This window comes from Mastigoproctus giganteus, chromosome 5, assembly GCF_048544385.1.
Source record: "Mastigoproctus giganteus isolate SK-2022 chromosome 5, ASM4854438v1, whole genome shotgun sequence".
Taxonomy (NCBI): Eukaryota; Metazoa; Arthropoda; class Arachnida; order Uropygi; family Thelyphonidae; genus Mastigoproctus; species Mastigoproctus giganteus.
In genome coordinates this window covers 52,984,839-53,012,608 of record NC_143579.1, presented here as the reverse complement: position 1 = coordinate 53,012,608, position 27,770 = coordinate 52,984,839, and the positions used below count along the sequence as shown (strand labels likewise).

The following is a 27,770-nucleotide window of genomic DNA, read 5'->3' as shown; positions in this document are numbered from 1 at the left end:
ATCTACCGATAAAAAAACAGAAGAGTTTAATAGACGTTTTCAATTTTCTTGGTTGAGAAAATACGACTGGTTAGCCTACTCAAAAATAGAAAATGCTGTATATTGTAAATATTGTGTTCTGTTTTCTAGTACAAATGTAGGTCATAATCAGACTAAAACTGGGTATAATAAGTGGAAACATGTCACTAGAGATTTTAACTTGCATACTACTATACACTATCATGGAATATCCTTACGTCAAGCTAATGATTTCCACCAAGTTCTTAGTGGCAAATGTTTATCCGTACAAGAATTGCTGGATAAAGCAAAATACAAAGAATGAATGGAAAATCGGAAAAGACTGGTGCCAATAATTAAAACGATTCTTTGTGGAAAAACAAGGAATACCGTTAAGAAGTCATCGAGACAGTGGACCCATTAACTTATTAGAAATTTGAGCTTTGTTAAGGGGACAAGTCGATGCCAGGGGCATTGTTTTAGAAAAATCACTTAAGAACCGCCGGTAAAAATTCATTATACGCTAGTATGGGCATCCAGAACGAAATAATTGAATGTTGTGATTCTATAATTCAGAAACATATTGTGAACAAAATGAAGAAAGCTAAATATTTTTCTGTGTTAGCTGATGAAACTAGAGACATTTTAACAAATGTCGCTTTGTCAGATACGTAGACAAAACATTTTCAAATATGCGAAAATTTTCTTTCATTTGCCCCTCTAATTTCTGCAAGTGGTGAAAATATAGCGAAAGAAATAATTAATCAACTTGAAAAATTTGGGCTATGTATAAAAAATATCCACAGACAAGGATATGACAGCGCTGATGAGTGGCATAATAAAATGGTGTCCAGGCTCATATACAAGAATGAAACCCAAAAGCACTACATGCACTGCACATCTCATTGCTTAAATTTAGCAATTTTGGATTCATGTGATTTGCAAGATATCCGAAATTGCATGGGAATCATTCAAAATGTTTACGCATTCTTTCAGTATAAAAAGAGGCAGTTGGTATAGAACAGATAGAAGAATTGTGTCCTAATTCCAAGAAAAAACATCTCAAAAAATGTGCCCCACTAGATGGGTGGACAGGCACGAATCTGTAATTATATTCATTGAATTGTTAGAACCAACATTTGCAGAATTAACAGTAATAAGCTCATGGGAAGATAAAGATACAGCAACAAATGCACAATTACTTCTCAATTCCATCCAAATGGTAATATTTTGGTTGCTTTATATATTATTAAAAAAGTATTCAGCAATAGTATTGGCTTGAGTAAATACTTATAAACCATTAATATCTAAAGAAAGCAACTGAACTGGCTAATTTGTTAAAAATAGTACTACAAGAAATGAGATCAGATGCTGACAAACAATTATCTTTTTTTTTTTTTAGAAGTTCACGGTTTATGTAAAAATTACTAAATAAGTTTGAAGGTACCACGAATTACAGGTCGTCACACCAATCACTAATATACCATGCGATAATGCAGAGGACTATTATCGGATCTCGACTTTTGTGCCATTTTTAGATAATTTCTTAAATCAGATCGAGTCTCGTTTTTTAACACAAGGATGTTTTATCTTCCAAAAAGTAATGTTACTGAAAATATCTATATTCAAAATTTAAGAAAACTATTTTAGTTTTATGCAGATGACCTTTTAAATAGTGAGAACTTTGTTAACGAAAATATGTTAATTTCTGAATATAACCTCTGGAAGAAGGAATGTGCTGAAAAACTACAAAATACTCTGACTGCCATAGAATATCTAGCAATATGTAATAAAGATATAAAGTGGAACTTCTCTATTATAAACTTCTATTTAATGAAGTTCTCTATATTACGAATGGCCGACCGGGCTAGCCAAGTTGGTAAGGTGCCTGCCTGGCAACCCAAAGGTCGCGGGTTCGAATCCCACCTCGGGCTTTGATCAAAGTATTGCAAAAACCTTGGGAGGTGCACTATGGCCACAGAAGCCGATGCGCCAACAACTACCAAAAAAAAAATATATATATTACGAATGTTTTCGCAAAACATCGCATCTTGAAACAAAATTACATGTAAAATTAACCCCATATAACGAAGTGTTAGTCTCTCTATAATGAATTTTTAAAAAAATTAGTAAAAGCATTTTTGAAGATTTTCAAGCATTTACTGCTAAACAGCCGCTCAAATATACTGCCTCCTTCCCTCCGAAATTGCGCATTAGCATCTAGAATTAAATAATCATCCTTTTAGTGAACACTTGTGGCTATTGATGCCCATAGGAGCGTCAATGACCACAAGTGTTCACTAAAATGTAAATGTAACACCACAAATGTAACAAAGACCCTCCTACGCCCGTAGGAGGGTCTTTGTTACAGTTTTTTTTTTTTGTTACAGTTATGAAACCAAATAGGTTTTCTTAAAAGTGGTCATAAACTTTACATCTAATCTAATAGGGTAGATTTGTTAACTGATGTTGGCTAAGGGGAAAACGAAATTCGCTGTGGCAAACCTTTAGAATGCTGCGGCGGCAATACATAGAATGCTACCATAGTAGGTTTTTAGTAATGCCTACTGAGTGACATTTGCTTCTCACCTCAACCATACCACGTGACCTTCCTGTCAATCATTATATGTCCATTCTCATCTAACTGGACTCCCAGTAGATGGTTTCATGAATTTTTTTTTTTTTTTATTTCATTCTTTTAGAACAATTTGTCATCAATCACATAGGCTATATGCTCTTGTATTTTTTTTTTTCTGAAAAGTAACATACAGCATACATTAACCATAAATTTTCTTTCATTTATATATGAATGAAAGCAGAATAAAAGAAATTCACAAAGTCGTATACTTCTTCAAAGTGACTGATAGGAAAGGTCACGTGATACTGTTGAATTGGAGTGAACATCATTGAGTAGGCAGTACTAACAATTCACTATATGGCCAGCGCAGCGAAGTTTGCGGTGTATGTATCGGCAAGAGCTGCAGTCCAGGAATTTTTAGAATTGCAGAAACAGTGTCGAAGAGAAAGTGTTTAAAGTATTACTGATAAAGCAAAGATTGTTATGATATTGACCAGGGTTTTAAGAAAAATCAAGAAGCGTGTGTTACGCACTGCTGCTCCTTCCCACCTGGCTACGGAGGCGCCTGAAGTTGTTGTTTTTACCACCAAACGTAACGTCAAAACTCCAGCCAATGGACCAAGGCATTATTAAAAATTTTAAATTTCATTATCGAAAGAGAATAATAATGAAGATTGTCAATGCATTATCAGAAAACAGAAACTTTTTTCTATAAAAAAAATTTTTTTTTTTATAGAAAAAAAATTTTTTCTATAAAAAAAAAATTAGTTACAAAATTTGTCACTGTATGGCGCATAACTATCTTAGTTATGATTAGGCAAATAACTTACGTTATTTGCATAATCGTAAGTAATTGTCACAGCGCCACTACTCAGCTCTACTGTTCTGTATAAAAGCAAAGCAGTCTCTTCAAAATACAGTAGACGTTTGCCTGCACTACAGCAGCAGCAATGCCAACAACATTGCAGGAAAAGGCTATTAGTGAAGCTGTACTATCAGAACAATAACAATGCAGCTGCGGCTATCAGAGAATTCTGGCATAAGAAGCACATAAGGCATGGACCTATGACTTTGTGCTGTCTGCAAAATGATTGTGAAATTTGAAGCAACAGGACATCTTGGTGTTCAACCAGGTAGAGGTCAAAAATGAGCGGACTCCTCTCATGTTGAAGATGTGGCTATGGCCGTCGTGGATTTATCAAATCAATCTCCGTGTGGTAGTACAAGTGTGCCAGCTGTTTTTCGTGAAGTGGACATGCTGTATTCCACTGTAAGGCATCAGGTGTTGCGGTACTATCCTTACAAGATGCACAGGCTACAGCAGCTAAAGCATGGTGATGCAGATATTCGTTTCACATACGCACTTCAGTTTCTGGCACGAATGACAGTGGATATCACTTAGCCATGAAACATCCTTTGGAGTGATGTGAAGCCCATTTCTGCTTAAATGGACAAGTGAATACGCACAACTGTCACATTTTGGCAACAGAAAACCCTCGAGTTATCCAAGAGGTCCTGTTGCATTCTCCAAAAGTGACAGTGTGGTGTGGATTTATGGCCACATTCATGATTGGGCCATATTTTTTTGAACAGGTAACACTGACTGGACCCTGCACCTGTTCCGTCACTGGACAGTGATATTATAGTGTACAGTGTGTTTAGGGTCTAACGGCACCAGGGGTTTCCCCCATCTCCACGTAGTATACATTGTGGTGTGATACAGAACACTGTAGAGGCCAGAGGTTTAAAAGTGTATGGATATTGTGGTGTGTAATGTTTTGTACTGTTGTTCATCTGGTCTTTTAGCCGTTGGGTCTCAAATGAGACCCACCGTTGCCCACACTATACCTCGTGGAGGCAGACCAGGTACACCAGTATTTTAGAGATTTACTATTTACTCTGGCAGGTCCTGCCACCTAATTTCCTAAGATTTCAGTGGCTAGGACCTAAAAAAATAAAAAAAAGTGTGTGGGGAGGAGAAACGCTAGAAATTGGGTCAGGCCGAAAGAGATAAGTTAACTCGAGTTAATAAGTTATGCGGGGTAGAGTTATTATTATTTTTTTTTAGTGTGGAACTTGTGTAGTTTTGACAAGGGTCAAATGCTAGTCACAAGATAGCTAGAGAGGGAAGGGAGACTGGGGGGTAAAAGACAGAAATATGGGGTCAATAGTGAAGATAACCCCAAAAGTCAGTGGGGCAGGCCCATGCCTCACCAAGTGAAGATAGGGGATGGCAGGGGGAGGGTACAGAGTATCCATCCCCCTGCCAAGGGAAGGGAAGTGAACCGAGTGAGGGTACCCGGTTCAGATCGCCTAATGATGTTTCGGCAGCAAACTGCATAATGTCTTTGTCAGGTCTTCGTATGCCATTCCTGGGACATGTTGTCCCGTCCGTGTGAGTGGTCAAGTCCAGATAATGACTCCAGTTTAAGCCAGTGGTCAGATCCAGGTTAAGTTAATGATTAGTTGTTCTTCGGATTGTAGCTGTTAGGTTTTTGTTTGGTTGACACATCTAAGGATCTTTATTATGGATGACGAGTGGTTGGTTTGTAGGAAAATTCCTACTAAGGTTGTGGGTATGTTCTTCTAGTAAAAAGATCCTGTGCAAACTCCGTTAAGGCTTTATAATTGTCCTCGCCAATAAACCAAGAACAATATCTCCTGGATATTGTTCTTGGTTTATTGGCGATTTCTGGGATGAGAAACGTATTCTGGCTATTAAGAGGCAGCAGAGGTCTTCGTATAGTTGGCAGTGGTGCATGAGGTGCTCCCACGTCTCTGGCTGTCCACAGTGGCAGAGAGGGGTGTCACTCAAAATGAAACTGGAGAGTTTTGCTCTTATTGCACCGTGTCCCATGAGTAGGTAAGATGCCAGCAGTCCCGGTGAAAACCAGTTTGGGCTTTTGAGAAACACTAGTTGATTATCAGGTATGAATCTTCGGGCGACTTCCTCTTTTGTTGAAGTTGTCCAGCAGGTTTGCCAGGCCTGCTGTAGGTGGGTGAGAAGGCGTTTTTTCTCGAGTTTACGATCGTTTGCCGGATCAGTTGTGTAGTCTAGGCAGGCGATTGCTCTGCCTTTGGATAGTTGATAAAGCAACCCACAGTGAACGATCTCCAGGTCCAGGGGTAGAGCGCCCAAGAGGACCTGGAGGGCGTGGGTGCTTACAGTACAGCAGGCTCTCGAGATTGTCAGTAGGACTGAACGTTGAATGGTCTCTAGCTTCCTTTTGTTTACTGCTGTTACTGCCTTGTGGAACCAGACTCCTGATGCGTATGTTACTGCTGGTAAGAAAACTGCCTTATAGAAGAGGACTAGGGTCCTCTTCTTAAGCCCTCAGTCATGACGAGTGACTAGTATAGTGCAGAGTATTTTTTGATTTTGCTTCAGAGGTAAGTAAGATGGGGTGTGAATGACAGATTTTTATCCAGCAGAATACCAAGATATTTAAGTTCAGTGGAAAGCTTAATTGTTGTTTCCTAAATCTTTATCTGGGGAGGCCTTCTGATATTGAGAGAACCTTTAAGTAGGATGGAGCAGGTTTTTGTTGGGGATATCTTTAAATGGTTTTGGTGGTCCAGTCTTGTAGGATATTTATAGCATGGTTTGTAGAGATCTCTAGTTGAGTTCTTGAGTCTGCCGCCAGCATCAGGATCGGGTCATCTGCATAGGCCTGTGACCTCACATCACCAAGGTCGAGGTTTAGAAAGCTGTCGAGCACCATGTTCCAGAGAAGTGGGCTAAGTACTGAGCCTTGTGGGCATCCTCTATAGACTGGTCGTGTGACTGAACAGTACGGAGCACTGACGGTTATTGTTCTGTTTGCGAGATAGGTTTTTATACAATTATACAAATTAGCTGGTAGTTTTGCTTTCCAGTCTGCCGAGGACGCTTGGCCACCAGAGGGAGTCAAACACCCCAGCAAAATCCACTGAAATGACAAAGAAGTATTTATGGCTGGCAGTGGTAGCTGCTTTGACGATATTCTCTAAGGCATCCACCGTGGAGCATCCGCTTCTAAAGCCGTATTGGTTTTCAGAGTGAAGGCCAGCCTTGGAGTAATGAATTTCTATTCTATTGCTTAGAAGATGTTCTAGGAGTTTGCTTAGTGTGGATAGAAGAGCAATGGGCTGGTATGACTCTGGAAGGTCTTGTGGTTTTGTCGGATTCTTGAGAATAAGCCTTAATTTTGCAGATTTCCATACTGCTGGGAAATGGCCTTCTTCAAGGCAATGGTTGAAGAGGTTTAAGATCTCATTTGGGATGGTTTCAACAGCCTTCTTTACGATCTCGGGCTCCAGCATATCTTCTCCTAGAGATTTCTTGTTTTTTATTTTTGCTGCAGTGGTGTCCAGTTCTTCCTTGGTGAAGCTGTCTTCCACTTGGGCCATGGTGTATGTGCTGTTTTCCTCACATAGTATATTTGCTCTGCGGTGCTTGGTGGCGTGTGTTGATGGAACATGGCGTCAAGGATGTTATTTATAGATTCGACCATGTTTTTGTATACGTGCCTTGTGGCATCTTGGTGGCTGGGATGACTTCTCCCCTGGGGAGTTTGTTTGTGATTACTCTGTAGACCACTCCCCATGGAGCAGAACTTCCAACTGTGGAGACTAGGTGCTCCCAGGAGCGCTTCTTCCTTTCTTTAAACAGGGCTGTGTATTCATTTCTTGCCGTTCGGTACTGCTGCTTGAGATACTCTACTTCCGCTTCCGGCCATATCTATCTTGTGCGTTGAAAATTTTTCCGTCAGGTGTAAACCATATTAGGTATGTTCGGGGTCTGACGGCACCTGAGATTTCTCTCACCTCCGCATATGTTCTCTGTATTGGACAAGCCAGAGATTTAAAAGTGTGTGGGATATGTACTATGTAGTTTGTTGTGCCCATTGTTTGTCCAGCCTGTTAGCCGCCGGGCCCCTAGTGAGACCCGACGTTACCAATACCCGCCACAGGGAGGCCGCCCAGGTGTTACCAATATTTGTACCCTGGCTGGTCTTGCCACTTACTTACCTGGGATTTCAGTGGCTAGGACCAAAAAAAAAAAAAAAAAAATCAAGGTTCATATTAGTGATACTTAACAAGTTAGTATTAATAGTATGCGATGTGGAGCTGTGCAGTGAAAGTGAGTTTTAAAAACCAAATAGGTTTGGGCAAAAATTTTTATGTTCTCTTTTGATTTTGAAATGTAGGGCTAAACGCTGTGCAAGAAAAAAATTTGGGGGGAGGATGAAGACTGGGAGAAGAAATTGGAAATAAGGGGCTAACAGAGTAGATGGCCCCTGCAGGTAGTGAGGCATGCCCATGCCCCACCAGAGTGAGAAAATTGGGGAGGCAAGCCTGTCCTTCCCAGGAGTTTGGAAAGAAAGATCCGCTCAAGAGAGTGCGGATTTGGGTCACCAATAGGCTGTCCCGGCGGGAGAGTGCCACCGTATGTAAACCATATTATGAAATGTTGGCAAATTTTGCAATACCAGAGCTGCAATAACGTGGGTGCCTTCGGGATACAATATATTCATGCAAGATGGTGCGCCACCCCACATCCACTGTTGTATCCAAAGATTGCTAAGGCATCACTTTACAGATGAACAGGTCATCAGACGTTGTTTCCGGTGGCCACCCTGATCACCGGAACTCACCCCATGCAACTTCTGGTTGTGCGGTTTTTTGAAGAACCAGGTGTATCGGGAAGGATGTCAAATTCTGGCAGATCTGAAGGACATTAGACATCATGTGCTGGCTATTCCAGTTGACATGTTACATTCTACTGTAGAATATGCTGTTCTTCGAATGGAAACTATTGTTGACCAAAATGGAGGACACATTGAACAATTGTAGTGCTGTTCAAAGTGATTTGTATTGCCACAGCGCCATATAGTGACAAATTTTGTAACCATTTTTTTTTCCCAATAAATGGCGAGCTCTTTATTGTACCTGTTGTTCAAATGTCTCTTCAGTATAAGCCTTAGAACTCACTCCAGAGCCATCTACATAGGGATGCTTTAATTTTAAGAACTCTGTATATAACTAGTTTACATTTCTAACACCCACTTAGTATTTTGTTGAGTATAAAAGGCTTTTTTTTTTTTTTTGTGTTCAAATACAAATGTATGGTTTTACATCAGTTTTGCCTATTTTTGTGAAGAGTATAACATGTTTATTTATTTTTTATTGTAGATCCTTGAAATAAAGTTTGTGAAGACATTTATTTTGTTATTTTATTTATCTACGTTCAATTTGTTTTTAAAGCTAAATAAAAAGTCATGCACAACAAAAAAAAAAAAAAAAAAAAATAGTAAAGGGATAATGGTCCGGGGGGGGGGGGGGATATCCATAAAATTTCTAAATTTAAGGACTAGTAAAAACCTACGTACAATTGTTCTCAGGATGTGCAATTTTTCTCACCATGTACTCCCTCCTATCACTGGATAGAATTGCAGACACATTCAAATTTAACCTTAACTCGCAACATTTTTCAATGTTAACCTTCTTCTTCTTGGTCCTTAGCTGGCAGCTGGGGGAGGCGGTTGGCCACGCAACCAGTATGCTGCTGTAGGTGCCGCAGGGTTTCTGACTTGCTCTGTGATGTTCTTCCATACTTTGCGATCCATGGCGTCAGTCCTGGCCTGGTTAAGGTCGAGAAGTCGGCTCTTCAAGTCATTTTCCACTTGCTTGGCTCACGTTTTCCTAGGCGCGGTCCGTTGGATGCTCCATTGGGTGGGTCGTTGTCTCCAAAGGAGTGTGGATGGTATTCTGTTCATGCCCATTCTACATACGTGGCCAAACCATCTAAGCCTTCGCTTCTGGATTTGGTCGGCAATGGTTGGTTGCTGTTGGCATCTGGCGCGGATGGTATCATTAGTGATGCGAAGTGAGATGCCCAAAATCTGCCGCAGGCATCGCATTTGGAATACCTCAAGTTTGTTTAAATCTAGCTTGAGACAAATCCATGTTTCTAATCCGTAAAGGAGAATGGGCAGGATCAAAGTCCGGAAGAGTCGGATTTTAGTCTTTGAGGAAATGTTGGTCCTCTTCCACAGACACCATTTGAGCGAGGCGAACGCAGTGGCCGCCTGTCCAATTCTGCTGTGGATTTCCATGGTGGATGCAACTTTCTTCTCCTGGACCAGCGACCCAAGGTATTTAAAGTCCTGCACTTGCTCAATCTGGAGGCCTTCGAGATAGATGGTGGCTTGCGACCCATCTGTTGTCAGGGCCTTTGTCTTATCAGCATTGATCTTCAAACCGTATGGCCGGGCAATGCGGGCAATGTCGTAGAGGATGTCCGTGGCTTCAGAATCGTTACCAGCAAAGATAGCACTATCATCGGCAAACATCAGGTCAGTCACATAGTGATCCTTGTCATATTGTATGCCCCGTCTGTTTCTGAATGCTTGCCTCATAATGGCGTCGACCACAATGTTGAAAAGCAACGGGGAGGCTACATCCCCTTGGCGGACTCCAGTTTGGATGGTAAATTCCTCAGATAAATCGTTCTGGATGCGCACCTGGCTGGTTAAACCATTGTATGCAGTTTGGAGGAGTGTGATGACTTTTCGAGGTACATGTTCGTCCTCTAGTAGTTTCCATAAGGCAGGCCGATGGACACAGTCGAAAGCAGACTTCAAGTCAATGAAAACAATGACGGTTCGCTGTCCACACCAGATCCTCTCCTCCATCAGCTGATGGATGGTAAAGATTTGATCACAGCATCCTCGCCCGGGTCTAAATCCCGCCTGTTCTTCTCGACTGGTTTGCTCGCGATGTTTTTGCAGCCTTGACTGGATGATCTTCATAAAGACCTTTCCGATGATGGAAAGGAGGCTGATGCCATGGTAGTTCTTGCAATCCCGGTTATCACCTTTCTTGTGGATCGGTACAATAATGGCTTTCCTCCATGTTAGCGGAATTTGTTCAGTGCACCAGATGGTTTTGAGCAGTGAGTGTAGTCGGCGAAGCAGTACATCTCCCCCAGCTTTGATCGCTTCTGTGGTGACTTGGTCCACTCCTGGTGCCCTGCCATTCTTTAGGGATTGTATGGCTGCTTTCACTTCTTCTACTGTAGGCTCAACATTGACCATGGAGACTTCAGTGGGATCAATGTTAACCTATAATTATTAATAAGTCCACAGATCTATTCTTAATGTCAACATGTACACAATATCACCTTTTGTGCCCTTAAAAGATTATACCTGCTCTAAAACATCATCAACTTTAGTGCCTGGCAGACATACCCTGGTCCTATTTCACTTATCCTTTTTGCACAATACATTTCCCATTTCCTCGCCAATAGTCACCGACAACAACTAGCTCCTGTGAGAACAGCACATTCTGCCTTGGGGATTGCCACTGCATTGCCTAATGCAAGCTCTCTCATTGATGGGATCTCCAATTTAAATCCTTCAAGGGCATCCATTCTGTTCTTCAAGCTCTCACAAAGGCCCATAACAGAGTGAGTTGGCACCTAATGTCCTCATACTTACATCGAGCACACAAAGGCACCCCCCCCCCATGAAATATCATATCCCATTCCTGATAGTTCTACAAACATCAAACAAGCAGCACATTTTATAAGGCTGTGATTCAGATGATAACCACCCACCTCAGTCCTCCTCCAAGTCACAGTACTCCCACTACCTTGAGCCTTTTGCTTTGCTCTGAGACATGATTTCAGTTCAAATTCAATAATTAAAAATACTATACTAAACTTATATTCTAATGCAACAATTACACTATGCACCAGTTATGCTATGAAGTTTATGTTCTTGAATATATATATATATTTCAATATCTAGCTTACGGTATATGTATTTCATATCTCCTACAAAGTTTGTGATATGAATTCCATATCTCCTATCAAGTTTAAGTTATATGTATTCTTCTACAGTGTTATGTTTGTAAATTCTCAGTAGTTATCGTAGATAATAAATTTAACTCTCTATTGTCAACCTACGTGATTCAAACTATCAAGCGACCTATTTGCGATATCATGTCTACTCCAAATCACTGATACTAAAATCAGTAAGGATATTAATGTCATACATTACGGACTATGTGATAAAGTTCCATTATTAAAACACCTATGTAGTGCTATAAATTATAGTTTATAAGCCTTTCCTGATATTGATTACACTGCTACAAAGCTACGTAGAAACCTCCAGTATTTGGGGAATCCCACACTCAAGATTTTCGATAATGAAAATGACCTGGTAGTAACAATGCAATCTGATATAACATTCTCTGAACAATATAGAGACACTATGAAGATCCACAAAGTTCTGACAATGATATAAAGGAACTTTGCCAATAGAGATTAAAAGTAATTATTCCATAACAAAAGAAATGGTTACACCATATCTTGAATATGGCATAAGGGTCTAAAAGCAAGATTTTAAGAAAAATATGATCATGTTAGAGAAGGTATCTTGATCAAGGTGTTTAAAGCTTTAAAAGGGTTGAGCAAACAAAACACAGAAAATTTTTATACTTAGTTTGTTTGTTTGTTTGTTATTTGGATTTTAGGAGCATTAGCAACTAAGGCCATATTGCTCCGGGGATATGCGGTGGTCATTCCCTGACCTTTCCGCATCCTCCGTATTTGGTGGTCACGGGCTCGAACCCCGGTCTAATCAAGAAGCGTGTGCTACGCACTGCTGCTCCTGCCCACCTGGCTACGGAGGCGCCTTATACTTAGTCATGTGACATACACAAGGGAGCATAAATTTAAATTAAGAGGTTATAATTGTAGAATAAATTCCAAAAATTTTCCTTTTCTGAACAAACCTCTTGCCCACTTTTGTGAAGGTTGGAAGTTTGTCTAAGTTTAGAAAGGGATTGGACAAATACTTGGAAAAAATGAGGGAAAGTAAAATTGATCTCTCTCTCTCTCTCTCTCTCTCTCTCTCTCCCTCTCTCTCTCTCCCTCTCTCACTTTTTTTTCCCCCTTTTAATCTGACGATACTTCCTCTCTCACTTTTTTTTTTCTTTTAATTTGTTGACACTTCCTACTTTTGCTTCCTTACATCATTTTTCCAATACTAACATGCACTGGATTTTGCATTTCTCAAAATTGAACTACCTGTTTCCAGGATGGGGAGGGAAAAAAAAAACAGAAAATTACATATGATGGGTACAATAGGCCCCAATTTGAGATAGCCTATTATACAAAGATATATTTTTCGTGTATTTAACCACTTACTCTGGAACATTTCATTTTTATGTCTATACATACTTCCAAAATTAGATTATATACTCACATGGCATAGCATCTATTAAACAGTTAACCTCACGTGATCTATGCTGCATAATCATTTGGAGATGACTGGTGGGAAAAGGAATAACAAAATGCAAAAATCACAAATCTGCTAGCAAGATGCTAGACATAACTTGAACGACAAAGGGTCTCCTCTCATGTACTGAAAACTCCTCTCCTCTTACATAATGAAAACTAACGAGAGAGAGAGAGAGAGAGAGAGAGAGAGAGAGAGATATTGCAAATTGAAAATGTATCACAGATATCTACTGAATTTTTATTAACTTACTACAATATTACAGTGAAAAGATATAAAATTCATAAATCATAAAATATTCCCAAGGTGTTTAGATTTTTCACTGACATGCAAATAATATGTCACATTCATTCCAAGATTCCGTTTTGTGCTCTTGTTTTAGAATTCAGCTAAAATCTAAAATTGAATAAAATTATGAAAGCTTATCTATGTTACACTTAAATATTTCCAATCTACCTGTGATTCTGCTGCTCTCAAAAATCCTCCATTAGCTGTTACTGTTATTGCTTTTAAGGAATCACCTGTTCCAAAAATTATCTAGAGAAAAAAATATGTTGCATTTGTTTTTTTGTTTTTTGCCTTATATTCAAAACTCATTAGTTCATAATATTTTTTTAAAATTAAATTCTTACCTTAATTTGGTAACATATAAATTAAATAAGTGTAACTAATTAGAGCAGTATATCCAACCTTTGGTCTGTGGACCACTTATGGTGGTGGTTTTGTTTCTTTTTTCTCACCAAAGCAACTAGCACCATGAGGAGTCAGTGTAGTGTCTGTAAAATGAGTATTCTACAATATCTGCCTGCTTTGCTGGATGTTTCATTCAGCAAACCAACCAAAAAAGAATACCACGTCCTTTTTGGCCTGCTGAAGAAGGTGCTTAGGTCATCGTTTTCACACAAACAATGTGGTGAAGAAGACCAGCTCGCGCTCGCTCTCGCTCTCTCTCTCTGCATTTGAATCCCAAGCAGAGCTTGCAGTCACCTATGCAGACGTTGAAGCAGCTTTCAACTCTATAAACATTCCCGCAATGCGAAGCTACTTTCAGACCACTACCAGATCAAGGGAGACACTCTACAGTTCCTCACGTCACTTCAAAACAGAATAATCCAGCTTACTATCCATTGGCACATATACAAGCGACGTATCTCTTCAGGCATGCCACAGGGTGGTGTCTTATCTGGGCTCTTGTTCTTCCCTGTTCTGGGCCCTTATCTGGGCTCTTGCACTTATCTCTCCACTTGTTGAGTCCAGGTATGATATCTTATGTTATGCAGATGATATAAAGCTCCTCACACTGTTTTCTCCATACAATGATCTTCTCATGATAACAGGATCAATTAATAATACACTCACAGAAATTGAAAACTACCTCAACTAGTTCGGATTAAAAATAAACCCAGAAAAATCTGAATTTATGATATTCTCTTTAAAGAAAATTCCTTCTTATATTCAGCCAATTCTGTATAACTCCTGTTTCCATCGTTAATAAGCATACTGATCTCGGGATTGTGTTTGAACCCAAGCTCTGCTTCACTTACCACATAGACAAGCTCCTCACCCTGGCAGCTTGACTCCGATGGATTGCCAAACAGCATTTACAGTATATCAATGAAGTCACAACTACTAGAAAAGATATAAAAACCATAGCATAGTATACTCTCCGCTTTTATATGCTGCAGAGGTATGGGCATCAGCTGCAACTAGCACAATCAGGCCACTTTTTTCCGCTGAGTTTTGGCTCTTAAAATGGGCCATAAACAAACAAACTTCCACCACAGCTAAGGACAACTGAAATGGCCATCTTGATTCAAATTCACAGACTCCCCACGCTGATTAGGGTGAAAGTCTTACCACGACTATAAAAATGATGGTTGGCGAGATTTCAGCACCATCATTCTGGGACCTGTGCTCATGGAGAGTCCCTCAGAGCAACTCCAACTCTATGCCCACATCTCAGCTATCTCCACCTATCCGATAGACTCTTACCTTTTCAGCTACTTTCATGTGCCCAGTCCTTTGATGCTGACCTTAATAAGTTCGCTTCTGACAGGGAATACAGATGTCTCATCATTGAATTGTACTTCCCTGTCCCTGATCCTTCTCCTCGAAGCTCGTCTTAATGCTGCAAGCCATCAGTACCACCTGATGTGAAGATGGCATACTAACTTTTCAGTATGACAGTGAGTAATGATGAACTAACTACTTCTGTTCAGTGCAAAGAATGTATATGAAATTATTTGTTCCCGCTAATATCTTCTTTATATATTGTTCTATAAATAACTGTATTATACTTGGAATTTTGAGCTGTGCTTCCACATATGCATTTCCTATGTTTTATATATCAATGCTCTATATTATTATTATATTGTATTATTACTGTTAACCCCTGGCCTGGTGGCTGCGATGGACAACATTGCAATGTATTGAATTGTATTATCATCATTATTATTATTGCAATAAAGATTTCTTATCTCTTACAAGATTATCTAGCTTACTGTCAGAGTTTAATACACCTCTGGCATTCTCCTCCCTGAATAACTCCTCAAGTGTGAATGTAGATGCGTTCTGAAATGAAATAGAGATGCATTCTGAAATATATAGCTGCACATAATAGATGATTTCAAGACAATTTGCCCAATGACAGACATATGAAACAACCTTCAAGATGAACATATACATACTCCATTAAGTCTACACATGAAAAATATGTACATAACACACTCAGGGAAAGGTTGGCGAGGACAAGTGAAGGAAATATAAAAAAATTGTCAATACGTAATTCTGTTTTCAATTAAGATTAAGAACTCTGAACTACTTTTCCTGAGTAAAAGAAGGAAAATGCAATTTTTGCCCAAATGGACAGGGTGAGCTAGATCTGACTGAAAAGCTTGGAAAATGTTAGTAACAATTTGACCCATACAATTTTGATTAGGAAATGCTTAAGATTATAATACAAATAGATTCTTGAATGAGCATAATGAAATCTGATGTAAGGTTAACCCACCTAAGAAAAAGAATAAGGAACAACTAATAAGATTGGTACAATAAATATGAACTAGGTTTTAAAAATCCACATTTTCTTGGGAAAACAATCCTTGCTTTTTGTAAACAAGTCTTAACTTATCAAAATAAACTGAAAAATCCTTGTGAATTGCAAAACAAGAAATAGATTTACTATGGAGAAATAAAAACAAAAAGGATCCTACTTTTTAGTAAATGAGATGTGCAGACTTTGTGCACTGATCTGAAGTCTAACAGTTGAAAAATAACCACTGGCTACCTCTTCCCATAAAAGTTAAATTGTTAGTAGAGACCTCCTCATCCTCTAAAGTATGGAAAATGGTTCATGCCCTTATTTAAAGTCACATCAGCATAAGAAATAGGAGGGAACCCCAAACAGATATAACAGAGAAACAATCAAGGAAACAATAGAAGGGAAAGGGTATTCCAGGAATACTAGAATCCAGTAAAGGGCTGTTTACATCAGCTTGTGCAGCAAAGATGTGAGAGAGACATATGTCAAAAATATTTTTAAAACATTGAAATTCTTAATTTTAATTTTATATCATTGTTAATTTTATGTTTTTTTTTCCCCTTCATTTTGACTAGGATCAAGCAAAAAAAGCCAAAGAAAAGAAAAAAGGAAACAAGGAATTAAGAACAGACACATGTCGACTTAATCATGTCTAGTGTCCATGTCCCACCAATAAGAAATTCAAATAAGCATTTAAACAGCATCTCGGAGAGAGGAGGCTATATTATAAATAAACAGAATATAATATATGCACAAGGCAACGAGATCCCCCACCCATGCAGCCATGAAGACACTTTGCATCCTTAAAAAAATACGTGACATAATTTCATCAGGTGTAATTGTCAGACCAGTTTTTTTTGACTAATCAATTAATACAGAAAGCTATCTGAACCCTTCAAGACGACATTCCAACTCTTCAAGGCATGGGAAGAAACATTGTTTCACCTATGTTTACTCCCATGCACCATGAACCTTATTTGCCATATTATATATGGTGAACAAGTTCATTTCCCAAAAGAACATTTTAATGATGAGGTCATTTCCAAATTGAAATCCTAGATGATATAGGATAAAAAACTGTCTTCATCAACATACTTGCTGAACCTGAATCCCTGCAATTTTTTCCTAAAGGACAATGTCTACAGGAATAATCCACATGCCACTGAAAAAGTCAAAGATGAAATTGCAGCTGCAGTAGAGAGTCTCTGAAGAAACACTAACTACAGTTATGGTAAACTTCAACTGACATCTGAGAATGGTCTTGAATGTACAGTGATCATTTATTAGATATTAAGCTCACCAATATTGTAGAAATACAACAAAAAAGCATTCAAAACTGTTGCCTCTTGGTGATGCTATGCTTGATTGCTATATTTGGCCATGTCTTTATTACCTCTGGGGTATCTCTTAATTTTTACTATAACGCACATACACCCAGTGCTCACTGAAGTATGACCATCCCATCCATAATGGACTAAGTCGCATAGCTCACAGTATAAAAAGCTGAACAGCTTCCTACTCTAGAGCAGTGGTAATCTGCATCGGGTCATGAAATCAAAATGATAAAGCAGAAGTTATGGAGCATAGTAAAGATATCATGGAGTTTCAAAAAAAGGCACTGATAGTGGAAGCTAATGCATCAGGTGCTTCCAAAACAGCATGTCTTGTCAGTTGTCACAGCCCACTATGGTAAAAACAGAACAAACCATCTCCTGTCGACAGAACTATAAAGGATTACAAAAGGTGAATGTTTGTGGTAAATGAAGGGTGCAGCACGTTGTGTGGCCTCAACAACAGATCACTATGCAACAATTTACATTGCAATACAATATGCAGAAAGCATGAACAATATCCAAAATGAAGAAGTGCCACACACTCAGATGTACAGAGTTCCATAGCAGATGACTCAAGAGACCCTCTCCTCACTACTGATCATCATCGATGGCAAATGTTGTGGTGCCAACAACACACTGGTTGGATACTGGAGGACTGGAAATTAGTGTGCTGGTCGGATGAGTCCAAACACCTGGTGCAACATACTGATGGATGCCTTGTGTGTGTGTGTGTGTGTGTGTGTGTGTGTGTGTGTGTGTGTGTGTGTGTGTGTGTGTGTGTGTGTGTGTGTGTGTGTGTGTGTGTGTGTGTGTGTGTGTGTGTGTGGGCAAGCAACACTAGTCTATGGGTCCATCGTGCACGGTGCCCACTATCCAGGCAGGTGGTGGTATTTGCTTAATATGGTGCATGTTTTGCTGACAAGAACTAGAATCCCTGGTGTGTATGGACCAACATTGCGGTGTCTCTCACAATTTCAGTGTCATCATCAGAGGTCATCCACCAAAATTATGAAAAAGACAGCAATGTTCTTGCTTCTATTTCTGACATGATCTGTATGCTATTGTGCACGTGTGGTTGCCACGTGCTGTGAAAGCAAATTTAGATATGAATTTTGCATTAATAAGTTTATAAAGGATGTGCCAATAAAAGTGGTTATAATACGTAGTGCATACAGATCTTGGATGACCTTGGATAGGTCATCCATGAATTTTGCATTAATAAGTTTATAAAGGATGTGCCAATAAAAGTGGTTATAATACGTAGTGCATACAGATCTTGGATGACCTTGGATAGGTCAGCCAATAAAAGTGGTTATAATACGTAGTGCATACAGATCTTGGATGACCTTGGATAGGTCATCCATGATCTGTATGCACTACGTATTATAACCACTTTTATTGGCACATCCTTTATAAAATTGTGAGAGATGCTGCTATTATTTAGTTCAGTGTAGCTGTATAAAATTTTTTTACATATAAAGCTGTAGTTGTTGGCAGCTTTGTCTAATGTGGTTATGATAAACCTATTATGTAGCTTAGTTAATTGTTGCTTAATTGTGGTTAAATCGAAAAATTTGGTGGGTATTAATTTGTGGTGAGTTGAAAATATCTGTTTTTCGATAGCTTGGTATGTGCGAGTTAGCCAGATGCGGAATGCTTCTAAAGGTATATGGTTGGTTGTTGGGTTTTATTGGTGCATTAGCAACTAAGGCTATAATGTGCCGAAAGTTATATGGTGTTTATATGATAATTTTGAGCAAAAATGCATTAGATCATCATGTAATTGTTTATTAATCTTTTTAATGTTGCTGATGGTAGTAAGTCTAAATTTGAAACCGCAAGATAGCAATTTGCGTAATTGTGGGTGATCTATGATACTGAGATCTCCAGTGATGATGTGTTTGTGGTGCTTATCCACGTAAGCACGATACTGAGGCAAATGACAAAAACATTCGGCCTCAGTATCACTGTTATCTAGGTTACAGGCAGTCTGCTTGTAGTTGCAAACAGTAAATTCGAATGGTTTGTTGTAATAGAACCTGGTGCAAATGTGTGAGTTTTTAATGGGTAAGTCATCTTTGTATATATTGATGAGTTTGTTTAAGAAGATATGATCCAATGCAGCGTTACTGAATTTGATACTAATATATTCGTTGGTGACTGTGGTGTTTTTACCAATCAAGAATTTAAAGATGTCCTTGAGTAGGTGGTTAAGGTGTGAGTTGTTGTGGTTATAGGCAGTGTTGAATTTGGCTAAAGCTCTGATTTTGCTATGTTTTAATCCAAAGATAATGTTATGAATATGTTTGATATGTATATTAGGTGTATCCCAAGATACAAGCATATCTGTAAAGCTACCAGTTATATTATTGGTGCGAGTTTTTTTATTGTTACTATTTACTTTTTTAGGTTTATGTGTGGGACTTTTAACCATTTGAAATAGATTGTAGACACAGGTGTCTTGTACATTATTGATATGGCAATGTCCGTTAAATTTACTGTTGAGTCCATAAGGGTAGAGCGTTTTATATTTTAGTATGCTGATATTTTCTGTCTCTAGCCTAGTGGTATAGTTATTCTCTATGGCTAGGATAGTGATGGAGATATTATTAAAGCAGTGTGTTTGGAAGTGTTGTAGTTCTATGTCTTTTAAGTTGATGAAATTTTTTTCTAATTAATGATCCATGTACATTAATTCTGATGTACATTTCACCACCTGTTTGTCCAATGTATTTGGCTTCACATTCTGCGCAGTTAATGAGGTAAACCACCCCACTGGTGTGGCAGAATGCTGGAGCGTGAACATTATTTGTGAGATGTTTAGTATTCATATGTGGGCAAGTCTGGCAAAGCTGGTTGTTGCAGATATTGAATTTTAGGTGGTTGTTAACAGGATTATTCTTTGTGTCTGGCTCAGTAATACAGTATATAACCTATGGTTTTGTAGTCATATCCGTGTGTGTGTGTGTGTAACATTGCTGGCCTCATGCACCTCCTGAGGGCCAATAGCATTAGATGCTGTGTGGCTAGGAGTAAATTGTCGGATCACCCAGAGCCCCAGTGAAATCCGCGGTACAGTTTATTCTACGCAACCGACGTAGTATCTTGTTATTCTTAATGGTGTAGTAGCGCATATTAATAGTTCAAACCTAGTAAAATCCTCCAGAATTAGCCTAGTGTGCCCGCGCAAGTCAAAAGCACATGTGAGATATTTTGGAGTACAGGCCGTAGTTGTATCGTATTGGCATAAGTGTAGATGTGTGCTACTATACAGAAAGAATCCATTATATATATATAATGGATATGTTTTTGAATCATTTAAATTACTACTTAGATATGTTGTGATCATTTTCTCTGTAGTAACCCCCTATGTCCACTGTTCATACACTGCCCTACCATTAATATCCAGACAGCCCTCCATGGATGGGGAAACAGGTCCTATGTATGCAACATAGGACCAACAAAGACCAATAGATTGACAGTAGCCACTGGCAGAGGTGAAAGAGATTCTTGCACTGCTTCTATTAGAATGAGCAGAAGCCTGAAAAACAAGATGCATGGTATTTCAGAGACTGCTGGGAGCCATTGCAGTACAAGTAAACACATGGGTTGTGTTAGGGTAGCTAAGAATAGAAACAGGTGCAGGTACACTTGCGTGTACACCAATGCTAGGAGTTTAGTAAATAAATTTGATGAATTTGAGGTATTGCTCAAAACATCGAAGGCAGATATTGTTGGGATATCAGAGACGTGGTGTCACACAGATATAAGGGATGCAGAACTGCAATTTGGGGAGTACAACGTCTACAGAAAGGATAGACAGGATAGGAAGGGGGGGGGGGTTATGCTATTAGTTAAGAAACACATAAAAACCAAGGAAGTGAAGCCAGTCGACATCGCTGGACAGTGCAGTGTGGAGTCAGTTTGGTGTGACATAAACATTGGGAGATCAAAATTGAGAGTAGGAGTGTGCTATAGGCCTAATGACTCTGATGAGTATAATAAGGAACTGTACAGGGAAATAGAGTGGGCCAGTAAATCAGAGTGTCTTATAATGGGAGATTTTAATTTCCCAGATATTGACTGGAATTTGGGGGCTGGTCACTCACACACTAGCAGGGCTTTTGTGGATTTATTGGATGATTGTTTTCTACATCAGCATGTTCGGGAGGCAACTAGAGGGAGTAATACTCTTGATTTGATTATCAGCAGTGATTCTTCATGCATTAAGAATCTGCAGATAAATGAACCACTAGGTGGCAGTGATCACAGTGTGCTGAAGTGGGATTTACTCAAAGAGGTAACTACCATTAGGGGTAAAGGGAAGGGTTATTGCTTCCGTAAAGGCAACTAAGATGGACTGAGACAGCATTTAAATTCTATACAGTGGGACCAACTGATGATGTTACCAACAGCAAATTCAAAATGGGAAGCATTCAAAGAACTTATCTTGGAAGCTACTAGGCTTTACATACCAACTAAGAAATATTGTTCAAGGTTTAGGCCAAAATGGATGTCAGATGAACTAATGAGGCATATGGCAGAGAAGAAAAATGCATGGGATACATACAAATTAACACATGACACAGAAGCCTATGATAGATACAAGTTGATATGCAACCAAGTTACAAAGGAGGTTAGGCAGGCGAAGGCAGATTACGAGAAATCCTTGGCAAGGGATGCAAAGAAAAACAGCAAAGAGTTCTTTACTTATGTAAACTCTAGAAGGAAGGGGATGAATCAGATTGGTCCACTTGATATTGATGGGTCAAGTGTTGATGATCCTGCTCAGGTAGCCAACAAACTAAATGAATATTTTGCATCGACATTCACACATGAGGAGTTATTCAGCGAGGGGAATGCCAGAGGTGTATTCAACTCTAGCAGTAAGCTACAGAATCTTGAAATAACTGGGAGTAAAGTGGAGGAGAAACTGTTGAAGATAAACACAAGAAAGGCACCTGGGGTGGATGGGATCTATCCAGTTATATTAAAGGAGGCAGCAAAGGAAGTAAGCAAACCCTTAGCCATAATTATGAGAGCTTCCTTGGACTCAGGGGAGGTACCCATAGACTGGAAATGTGCAAATGTGACCCCAATTCACAAAGGAGGATCAAAGGCTGACACAAGTAATTATAGACCTGTGAGCTTAACTTCTGTTTCAGAAAAATTAATGGAGGCACTGGTTAAAGAAGCACTACAGGATCATTTAGACAAGACTTCAGTTATAGCTCGGACACAGCATGGTTTTGTTAAGGGGAAGTCTTGCCTGACGAACTTGATTGGATACTATGATGCAGTCACAAAAGAACTGGATGCAGGGAATAACTTTGATATTATATACTTGGATCTTAGAAAGGCTTTTGATACTGTTGCACATGGAAGACTGCTACACAAATTGGAGCAGTGTGACATTGGAGGCAAATTGCTGCTATGGATAAAGGGGTGGTTGAGGGGGAGAAGACAGAGAGTGGTAATCAATGGACACTGCTCATCGTGGACTGATGTTATTAGTGGAGTCCCTCAGGGCTCAGTGTTGGGTCCATTATTGTTTTCTGTATTTATAAATGATATTGATGATGGTATATCGGACTTAATGTCCAAGTTTGCAGACGATACAAAGGTTGGCAGGGTTGTCAAGGACACTACGGACACTATGCTGCTGCAACAGGATCTGGAAAGGTTGAGCAGATGGGCTGAGAGGTGGCAAATGAAGTTTAACATTGACAAATGTAAAGTACTACACATGGGAAACAGCAACCCCAGAGCAACGTATCAACTCTGTGGTACTACACTGACAGTGGTAGAGAATGAAAGGGACTTAGGGGTGGTTGTGCAGGCAGATATGAAGTTCTCTGAGCAGTGCAGACGGGCTGCAAGAGTAGCTCATGGAGTATTGTCAATGATATACAGGAATTTTTCCAGCAGGGATAAGGAGGTGATTATTCCATTGTATAAGGCGATGGTCAGGCCACACCTAGAGTACTGTATACAGGTCTGGAGGCCTCATTTCAAGAAGGATGTAGAGCTGCTGGAAAGAGTACAGAGAAGGGCAACAAGATTAGTGAATGGAACAAAGGGGTGCTCTTACGAAGAAAGGCTTAAGTTTTGCAAATTACAGTGTCTGGAGACTAGACACCAGCGAGGTGATCTGATAGAGGTGTATAAAGCCTTGAATGGTTTAAGCATGCTCAATGCTGATGGGATTCTTCCTCTAGCTCAGAAAAATCACCTGAGAGGGCATAAATTCAAATTGAGGAAAGACAGATGTAGGATAGGATAGACGTGCGGAAATTTGCCTTTAGCCAGCGGGTGGTTGGTTGGTGGAACAGACTTCCATCCCTTGTGGTGGAGGTTGATAGCCTAAATAAGTTTAAAGCTCAGCTGGACAGGTATTTTGAACGAACAGAGGGGTGAAGTGGAAGTGGGCTTTTTTTTTTTTTTTTTTTTTTTTTGGCTGATGCTGCATAAGCTTGCTTTCTTGCATCAAATGCCTCTACTAATGCTAAAACATGTCACAGAACCTACTATAAATATGCACACTGGGCTTTGAACAGATAATTGCAAAAGTGGGCGTGCAAGATGACACATTCAACGGAATTAACAGACTTCCAACATGGAATAATAGTAGGATGCCACATAAGCAAGCATTCTGTATGAGACAGTCACTATGAGGATCCCTAGATCAATGGCTAGTGAAATCATATGCAAATGGAAGAGGAATGGGACTGAATCTGCCAAAAAACAGCCTGGTAAACCCCAAAAACTAACAGAGAATTCTGCGAAGAACTGTGTGCCAAATCATAATATGCCATTGTCTCAAGTCACACAAACCCTCTATGAGAGTATTGTGACTAATGTCAACACTAGTACAATATGAAGGACACTCTATGATATGGGTTACAATGGTCGTGCAGCTGTTCACAAGCCATTGATCACCTCAACAAATGCTAGATGCCAATTAACATGGTGTAAGGGGAGCAAATCCTGGACTGTAGAGCAGTGGAAAACAGTTCTATGGACAGTCAAGGTTTGCACTCTGAGTCTGATGGCCGTTCATGGGTGTGGCGGATGCCAGGGGAACAGTTCCTTCCTGATTGTATCCTCCCAACAATGAAATTTAGTGGATGCTGTGCCATGGTATGGGGCTGCTTTTCATGGTTTGGCTTGGGCCCATTAGTCATTATTGACAAAACCATGAATGCAATATCAGGACATCCTGGACAATTATGCACTTCCAACATTATGGCAATACTTCAGGGAAAGCCCATACCTGTATCAGCAAGACAACATGCCATGCCATACTGCTTCGGTCACAACAGAGTAGTTTGAGGACATGGGTGTGGAAAAGTTGGATTGGCCACCCCAGAGTCCTAATCTCAATCCTATCGAGCACCTTTGGGATGAATTGTATCGCCAGGTGCGTGCAGGTCGAGATCACCCAAAGAACAAGGCTGAACTGGTGGCTGCGTTAAAGGCTTAGTGGAGGAACATATCACCTGACATTTATAAAAAGCTGGTTGAGAGTATGCCGTGAAGATTGAAGGCTGTCATAAAAGCAAAAGGTTTCAGCACAAAATATTAAATGACACAATAAGAGCTCTTTTTTGGTCTAAAGGCAGGTGTCCGGATATTAATAGTAGGGCAGTATATGTATTTTAGTAGTCCTTTTAACTTATATTGTATTTATTTAAGGAATGTATAATACTCTTAAATAAGGAAACTGCTATAATTTATTCTGTCAGAACGACATACCTGTGAACGAGCCCGAATTTTTGAACTAGCTTGAAGATTTAATGCTCTTTGTGAAGGACAATCAGAAACAAAAGTAACTTTTGAAATCAGCTGCTCTGCTCTCTTTTTTTCTTGTGTTCCTCCCACTGTACACAATATATCCTGGAAATCTTTATAGGCTGTGGCAGAACATAACAGTTTATATCCTAGAAATGGAAATATTTTTATTTGGTTTTTTAAGCACTCATCAAAAACAATCAAAGGTTAAATATGATTAAAACTAATTAAAATTAAACTTTTTCTACCTCACTAAGCTTTTCACAAGCACATATTTAGATATATGTTTTTCATGTGTAGGCTCCCAGGAATGTGCATCTACATTATTTTGAAGGCCAAATACATTTTAAATAATGCGTATGTTTATATATGAATCATTTTGAATTTTTTCCAGTATATACTTCTATGTCTTATCTGTGCTTCTAACTAATAGCAGACAATATTAATAGATGGCAGCACGAAACTGCATCACACTTCTAAATCCTTGTTATATGATTTTGGATCACAAAAGCTTAAATTTAAAAAATTCTCTGGACTTCGGATCTAGAAGTCGATAGAATCAAATTAAGTGATACCTAAACAGATGTAGAGGATATTAATCCTCTAAAAAATAATAAAAATAAAATGAGGAGGTTATTTTTTTAACCATTTTTACAATTTTAAAAAAAAATTCTGGTTTGATTTTTGAGAATAATGTCACTCTAATGCTGAGTGCAACTAAGTCAAAATAAGAAGAAATTAATATTTAAAAGCATTCGCACACAAAACTTCAAAAATTCTCGAAGAAACTTCCTCCACAGAACCCACCTCTATCAAAAAATAACCGCGGGGAGGCCACACATTTGGGTAACTCACTTGTGAAAGGATTAACAGTAATTTGCATCTATATGAAATGGAACTCATACCAGAGTAGTAGTAAATTAAAACTTCATCATAACTCTATTAGCATTCAAAACTGAAAATATCATTAGTAATTTATGCAAAATGAATACAAAAATTACCCGACTTTACTTCTAATAATGTTTACCTACAGCACCTTCACAAACTTAAGGGAATAGATAATAACAGTGAAACATTTATCAGTTATTTCCTCAGTTAGCCTTTAACAATCATAGGCCACACCAGTTTATTTTTCTACCTGCCACCCATCTCATTTTACTTTAAACAGTTCATTCTCTTGGTTACCTTCAAGTTAAAGAGGTAGCAACCTTATGAAGTGTGATTTGTTCCTATATTAATCCAAAGTATTGTATTATTACAGTTAAATGAATTTTGTATTCAATTTCACTAACAGTTAAGAGAACAACTCATAGGCCATACCAGTATTACTCTACAGCAATATTACTCTACAGGATTGTTATGAGTTTCCAAATTATGACATTTATGAAAAGTTATATTTAAAAAAATGTTACATACATAGAACCTTATGTATGACTTAGATATTCATCTTTTTTTTCAGCTCTTACACAGCAGCACTTGTGTGTGTGTGTGTGCGTCTTAATGAAATGGGTGAATAAAAGTGAGCTTGCTATAAAAAAAAAGATAGTCTTAAATGGCACACAGATCTCTAAAATTATGAGTTTACTGCCCAAGTTTCCTTAACTGCTAACACTATAAATAAGCAGCACTCCCCAAAAAGAGGGGTACAATACTACTTATATTTGAAATTTAATATATTTGAATGTGGTGACAACTACCCCCTTCCCAGACAGCCATTTCAGTAATATTTAGTATTAGTAAGTGCAGTAGAAAATGTTACTGTACTTGCTAATATAGGTGAAACTCATTATAATGTGATGAATGGGGGGGGGGGGGTCCAAAGAATCAAACTGCAACATAAGCAGGATTCCGTTAGAAAATTCTAGTCATTTTTTGGCATTCTCAAACTTATCATCATACATACTATAAATTTTGCTTGTCTCTTTTTTGCACGATAATTGCAATACTACGTCTAAGAAAAATCACACAAAGAATAATAATGGAAACTAGGGGGCTTTGCCCATGCTCACCCATCCCCACGCGCTTTTCTACGTGAAATGTAGAGGTATATTAGCATTAGCATTAATAAAGGCATATGATGCAAGAAAGCAAGCTTATACAGCATCAGCCATATGGAGTAAGTTAAATCTTGTCTACGTAAAAGACACACCTGTCAAAATGCGCTGGTTGATATCTAATCAGGAAATGACCTATGTAATTATCAGTTATTACCTGTGCATTTGTAGTGTGCTGCATTCTCAAGGTCAAATAATTATCACAGTAAAACTTCAGAATGGTGTACATCCTCCAACATGGCATCAAGCAAAACAGTGACTGACAAGTTGTGACTCCCATATTTCGACAAATGGACAGGAACAAAGCAGTGATTGTCAGATGCCACTGCTTTCCCTGCCCACTGTCCTTCTAGGTTGATATGCCTAGGGTGTTTTCCCCACATTTGCTGCTGTTTTTAAATCGGGAACTCGTTTTCCCATTTTAAAACAGTGGGATGGAGGAATAAACACCCTACCTAAGCTAAGCTCCCCTCCTCGATGACATAAAACAACCAGAAATGGGAAGTGCCTTCACCTGTCAATTATCACCATCTTCCTTGCTTTAATCGAAGTATATGCCAGTGTATACTAACCTGTTCTTCAGCCAATATCACTATGTAATTATTTACTTGCATTTACATAGGTCACTTAGGAAAAGGCCTTTTGCTTCGGGTTCCATAATACATTTTTTTTTTTTTTTTTTTTTTTTTT

At 38.9% G+C, this 27,770-nt stretch overlaps 1 protein-coding gene across 1 annotated transcript in view; it reads right to left on the bottom strand.

Moving 5' to 3' along the window:
- Positions 1–27,770, bottom strand: part of LOC150085395 (UPF0415 protein C7orf25 homolog) — a 61,529-nt gene that overhangs the window by 10,268 nt on the left and 23,491 nt on the right. Inside the window, exons 4-5 of the mRNA XM_090373200.1 lie at positions 24,991–25,175; positions 13,318–13,398 (exon numbers count right to left, since the gene is read on the bottom strand). Coding sequence (XP_090229326.1) covers positions 13,318–13,398; positions 24,991–25,175 — 266 coding nt within the window. The remainder of the gene's footprint in view (positions 1–13,317; positions 13,399–24,990; positions 25,176–27,770) is intronic.